General features: G+C 55.6%; 1 protein-coding gene across 1 annotated transcript in view; it reads right to left on the bottom strand.

Moving 5' to 3' along the window:
* Positions 1-596: 596 nt before the first annotated feature.
* The window catches only part of LOC112817038 (polyunsaturated fatty acid (12S)/(13S)-lipoxygenase, epidermal-type-like), a 7,215-nt gene continuing 2,489 nt past the window's right edge, over positions 597-5,322 (bottom strand). The window contains 9 exon segments of the mRNA XM_025863901.2: positions 597-821; positions 928-1,095; positions 1,201-1,300; positions 1,724-1,846; positions 1,967-2,136; positions 2,388-2,466; positions 2,510-2,517; positions 4,214-4,423; positions 4,515-4,658. Of these exon segments, the coding sequence (XP_025719686.2) occupies positions 642-821; positions 928-1,095; positions 1,201-1,300; positions 1,724-1,846; positions 1,967-2,136; positions 2,388-2,466; positions 2,510-2,517; positions 4,214-4,423; positions 4,515-4,658 (1,182 nt within the window). The 3' untranslated portion in view covers positions 597-641.

Genomic DNA, 5,322 nt, shown 5'->3' with positions numbered 1-5,322 from the left:
AGGGGAGGGTTTATCAAGCGTCGTGGGGAGGGCAGCGAGGGGCGCCCGGAGCATGGCGGAGAGAAGGCAGGGCAAGGGACCTTTCAGAGGTGGCCTATGGGATGTGTTGGTTGAGGGCTCCAAAAAGCCTCACGCCAAGAACTACTATCAACAGCCAGATTCCTTGACCCCACGCGGAACTTCAGTAGCTTAGCTTAAAGGGGCTTACGGAAGCCCTTGCAGGAAGCACTGAAGGCAGGAAGACATTTCTGTTCCCAGAGAGCGTCTTTATTTTTCTTCCTTGAAATCGGAATGAGAGGTCAGGAAACAAAGCAGGCATAACCGACTTTATCGTTCAATCAGATCTGTTTACTGATATGTAAGCCAGGTCTCCTGAGGGAAAGGGGAGGGATGAGAGGGCTCCACGGGTGAAGACGCGCAGGACCAGGTGGACATCACGGTAGGGCGGCTCCAGGGGGTGCTAGGTCCCAGAAGTCAATGGGAACCACTCCTGGCGAATTCCCCGGAGCTATCTGAGGCAGCACCCTGGGGGGACCCTGACAACACAGCTTTGGGGCCCGTTTGTCCACCAGAGGATGTGGCCAAGGAACAGGGAGTACTCAAAGAAACTTAGGGAGGGAGGAACTTTGGGGCGGGGCCTCTCAGATGGTCACACTGTTCTCCACCATGGTGGGGCGAAGGTACTCATAGGGCAGGTCCAGGCCTGCATTGCAGACCTCTGTCTCCTGGTCCAAGGCTGCCAGTTCCTCCCGGAATTTCTCCAGCACAGCTTGGGGGCCAGGGCCCGAGAAATAGCTCTCCTTGTGCTGCCCCAAGGCCACCTGAGAAGGGGAGAACAAGACGGCTCAACCCTGGGCCCCTTAGCCAAGGATACCACCCCTCCTTCAAGCTGCCTTCTCCCCCAGGACCCAGGTGTCTGTCTCTAACCATGATGGGCTGGCGTCTGCCAAGGAACTTTGTGAAGGTCTTCTGCATACGGGCTTGGTGGGCAGTGGGCAGTGAGTCCACTATATCTTTCTCTGTCACATCCGTGGAGGTGGGCGGGGGCTTCCGCATGGTGCACGGGCCATTGGGGATCCAGGGGTACCAGTCCAGCTGCAAGAAGGGGAGCCTCTCAGAAACCCAGGCTGATGACCCAAGCATTCAATTCCTGGTCTTCTCCGTCCCAGGAGCCCCTAGGGGCTGATCACAGCAGCTCACCTGGCCCAGGTGGGCAGAAGCATGCTGACCAGTGCATGTGAAGATGCACATGGAGGCAAAGTGCCTGAGCTGAGCCCAGGAGTCTAAGGAGACGGGGAACCTGGGTGACATGAAGAGAAGTAGAGGCTTTGAGACCAGGATATGAGCCAGGCCTCAGTCAGTGAAAGGTACCTGGAGATACAGAGAAGAGTTTCTGTCTGTGGTCGTGGCCCCTGGAGTCCATGGCTCACACCAGGTGTACGTGTGTGCCCTCGGTGAGGGAAAGTACCCAAGAGGAACGTGTCTGGTTCCAGAGGACACTCTGAGTGCATGAGGGCACAGAAGGTTGTACAGGAGGGTGAGGAGGGAATGGGCTAGAGAATCAGGATTGATCCTTCGGATTTCTGAAGGATGCTCTGGAGTGATGCCTGGAAGCTCAGGGAACCCAAGCTAGGGTGGCTTAGGACAACACTGTGAGATGGTACAGATTGTTGGCAGGTGGGTATGAGTTGACACAGGCCGGTGGGGAGGGATCTGAGCTTACCCCCGGTCCTGGGCACCCTGCAGCCCGGTCTCAGTGATCTCTCTGCGCCAAGCCTGTGGCTCCGGATCATCCCTCACAGCCTCATCACTCTTGGAGAAAAGACCGACCATCCCCTCCACGTACCTGCTTCCCAGGCAAGGAGGCCCGTGGTCTCAGGTGGCCGTCACAGGACCAGCTGGACCTATAGCCCCCCTGGTTCTCTCCAGCAAGCCCACTGGGCCCCCCTTTCTGTGTCATCCTCACCGGCTGATGATTCCCCACAGCCTGAGGGCATCTTGGCCATAGAGGGAAGACCTCACATCCAAGAGCCCACGGTCAGCCAGGTCATCAGGAGGGCAGAGGGAACGGTAGGTCAAGCAAGTGGTGGCTCTCTGGAGAATGTCCACATGGCCTCCGCTACCGGTGCTCACCACCTGAGGACGACCCCACAGCACATACACCAGGGTTAGCCGTGTCGCGGGGGAGGGAGTTCAGGGTCAGATTCCAGGTCAGTGGTCCTGCTCAGGCCCCTCTAAGGAGAAGGCTGCTCAGGTGTGAGGCAGATCAGGGAGAGACCTTCATGGAGGATGCTGGGCTTGTGGGGGGTTGGGAGGGTAAGTCAGTCAACCCTCAGGAGTCTCCCACTGTTGAACCCTCTGCTCTCTTTACCCATCCCTTTCCATACCAGATCAGAAATTCCCCATTTGGAGACAAGATTACTCCGGGCCAGGATGTTGCTCTCCATGGTGTGGCAGAAGTGAGTTCTGGAGCTGACTGGGGAGAAAGAAACAGGACTGTTACAGGGACCCCAGGATCTTAGGGGAGTGGAAATTAAAGGACCAGGGATAGAGAAGAAGGGAGGGGATGGGTCTCCATGCAAATGAGAGACCTCCCGTTGGACTGGATTGGATCAGGTTAAGATTCGGGAAAAGGAAGATGGGAAAATATCTTCCCAAGGCCTCCCAAGGTCAAGGGTTTTACAAGTTCACTTACTTGCACAGTCTCGCATTATTGGTAAGAATCCCGGGAATCTCTTGTCTCACACCACAAAGCCTAGCAGGTTTCCCACATATGGGACTATCTCATGTGTCTCTTACTCTCATCGAGGAAGTACCTCTGCTCCCTGCAAAGGCAAAGTCTCCCGTCTTCTTTTGCCTTCTCGGGATGTCTCTCCTGCAACTCTCCCTCCCCCTCCCCTCCCTTCCTCCCCCTCCAGCCCACTTCTTCCTCCTCCAACCTCTTTCCCCCCTCCCCTCTCCCCCCGTCTCCCTCTGTTTCACACACACACACACACACTCACTCCATCCTGGATACCCCGACAGAGGAAAGAGGAAACCCTGGCCTCGCCCCCACACACCCCCTCCCACCGGCGGCCTCACTTCTTGCTTCCCTTCCACAGCAAGTCTTCTTAAAGGGGTCACCCTGTGCTGTCTCTCCCGCTCACCTACCACCACCCCCACTCCCATAAGATAGCACTCGCCACTGGGTAACCAGAGGCTTCCATAGTGACATCCAAATATGGCTTCTCTGTGACTTCTCAGCGGCATTTGACGCAGATAATCATGCCCCCCCTCTTCAGCCCTTTCTCCTCTTGGCCGCCTTGGCGTCATGCCTTTTGTTTCCCTCCCGCCTCAATGGCTGTCCCTTCTCTCGCTCCTCGTCTTACTTCCCTCCTCCCTCCCAGTTTATAAAGGCTGGGCACCCCCCACTTACGTCCTGGGCCGAATTCTGTGCTGTAGCTGCAAACCCCAGGCAGCTTCATCTAGTACCATGGCTTCAGTAGCTCTGTTTTCTGATAACCCTGAAGTCTGTATCTCCAACCCTGACCTGTTCCAGGAACCCCAGGCTCCCGTATCTGACTGCCCTCCGACATCTTCAGGTGCATGTCTGTAGGTGTTGGAAACCGCTCGTGCTCAAAAAGAACCCTTGACTCTTCTCCCCACCGAGTAACACGGCTTCCCCCCACCCTTCTCCTACCCCGTACTTCAGTCTCTCACCCCTCCTCCTCAGCCGTTATCCAGAGCCCTCTACAGACCTCTCTGACAGGAACGTCCCCATCCCTTACTACCCACCTGGCAACCTCCGGAGGCCACATTTCTTTTTTTTTTTTTTTATTTTAAGATTTTATTTATTTATTTGACAGAGAGAGAGAGAGACAGTGAGAGGGAACACGAGCAGGGGGAGTGGGAGAGGGAGAAGCAGGCTCCCCGCGGAGCAGGGAGCCCGATGCGGGGCTCGATCCCAGGACCCCGGGATCATGACCTGAGCTGAAGGCAGACGCTTAACCGACTGAGCCACCCAGGCGTCCCTGGAGGCCACATTTCCGCAACACTTTTGTAAAACCTATTCTCACTCTTTCCCCAGCCCTGGGTGTGTGTCCGCGTGCACGTGCACATAAACCAAGATGGCTACTAGCCTAACATGCCACAAGGGTAGACTCAGAGGAGGTGCTTACCCCGTCTGCGAAGGGGTGTGATACAAAGGGCAATCAAATATAGAAGAGATGCTAACCTTGTAGATGGGATGCAGGCTGGGCAGGGTCCTCATTGTGGTCACAGAAATAACCTCAGCCATCAAGTGTCCCCTCAGGAGGTGTGACTGTAACTGGTGCAGCTGGAAATCAGAGCTACGGACCCAGGTCTTGGCCAGCAGCCAGGCCAGAGGGGGATCGGAGGGCAGGAACAGCATGGGTGGGGGGCATCCATGATAAGGAGGCTGCAGCTAGAGCAGGGGAGGGGGGGGCGCAGGACCCGTGTGCCTGAGTCTCTCAAGGGGACCCATGTCTGTGTACAAGGTACCCAGCACCTCTCACCTGGATGACCATGGGTAAGCGTCATCCGTCAGGCTGGAGCTTCAGCATGACCAGAGGGGCGGCCACATATTGTTGTTTCAAGATGATGACATTAGGCTTGACCCCCTCTAGGAGGGAGAAATCGGCTTCAAACAGAGATCCAGCCTGGAGGGTGGGGCGCAGGGATCAATAAAGGGGTTGGGGTCAGTTCTGGACTGCCCTTTTTTCATTTGGGAGGCTAGTTCCTTCCTCTACACATCAAGTCTTTCCTTTCAACACCAATCTCTTTCTCCCTAACCCAAGCCCCGAACACAGGGTTTCTACGCCCAGTGTCTCCCATCAGAGCTGGAGCTCCCTGAGGTGAAGTTTCTGGTTTTCCACCATGCCCCCTTCCCCCATAACCCAAGTCCTCCCTGTTACCTCCCTTCAGGCTTTAGCCAAACGTAGCACAAAATAGTTCCTTTATCCTCCCCTCCAAAAACCCCATAGCTCCAGCTCTTTCGGGACCTTTGTTCCATCTCTCTTCCTCTTTCCCTCCAGAAGCCTGAGCTTTCCCCTAAGTCTGGGACACATCTAACCAAGGAGGAAGAGGAGGGAGAAAAGAAAGGAATAACAGGAGGCAAAGAAGACATCCAAATGGCCAACAGGCACATGAAAAAGTGCTCCACATCGCTCGGCATCAGGGAAATCCAAATCAAACCTCAATGAGATACCACCTCACACCCGTCAGAATGGCTAAAATTAACAAGTCAGGAAACGACAGATGTTGGCGGGGATGCGGAGAAAGGGGAACCCTCCTACACTGTTGGTGGGAATGCAAGCTGGTGCA

The sequence above is a fragment of the Callorhinus ursinus genome, unplaced genomic scaffold (genome assembly GCF_003265705.2).
Source record: "Callorhinus ursinus isolate GAN/ISIS: 27379988/994484 unplaced genomic scaffold, GSC_fseal_2.0 scaffold43, whole genome shotgun sequence".
In the NCBI taxonomy this organism is placed as follows: domain Eukaryota; kingdom Metazoa; phylum Chordata; class Mammalia; order Carnivora; family Otariidae; genus Callorhinus; species Callorhinus ursinus.
This window is presented reverse-complemented; position numbering and strand designations above follow the sequence as displayed.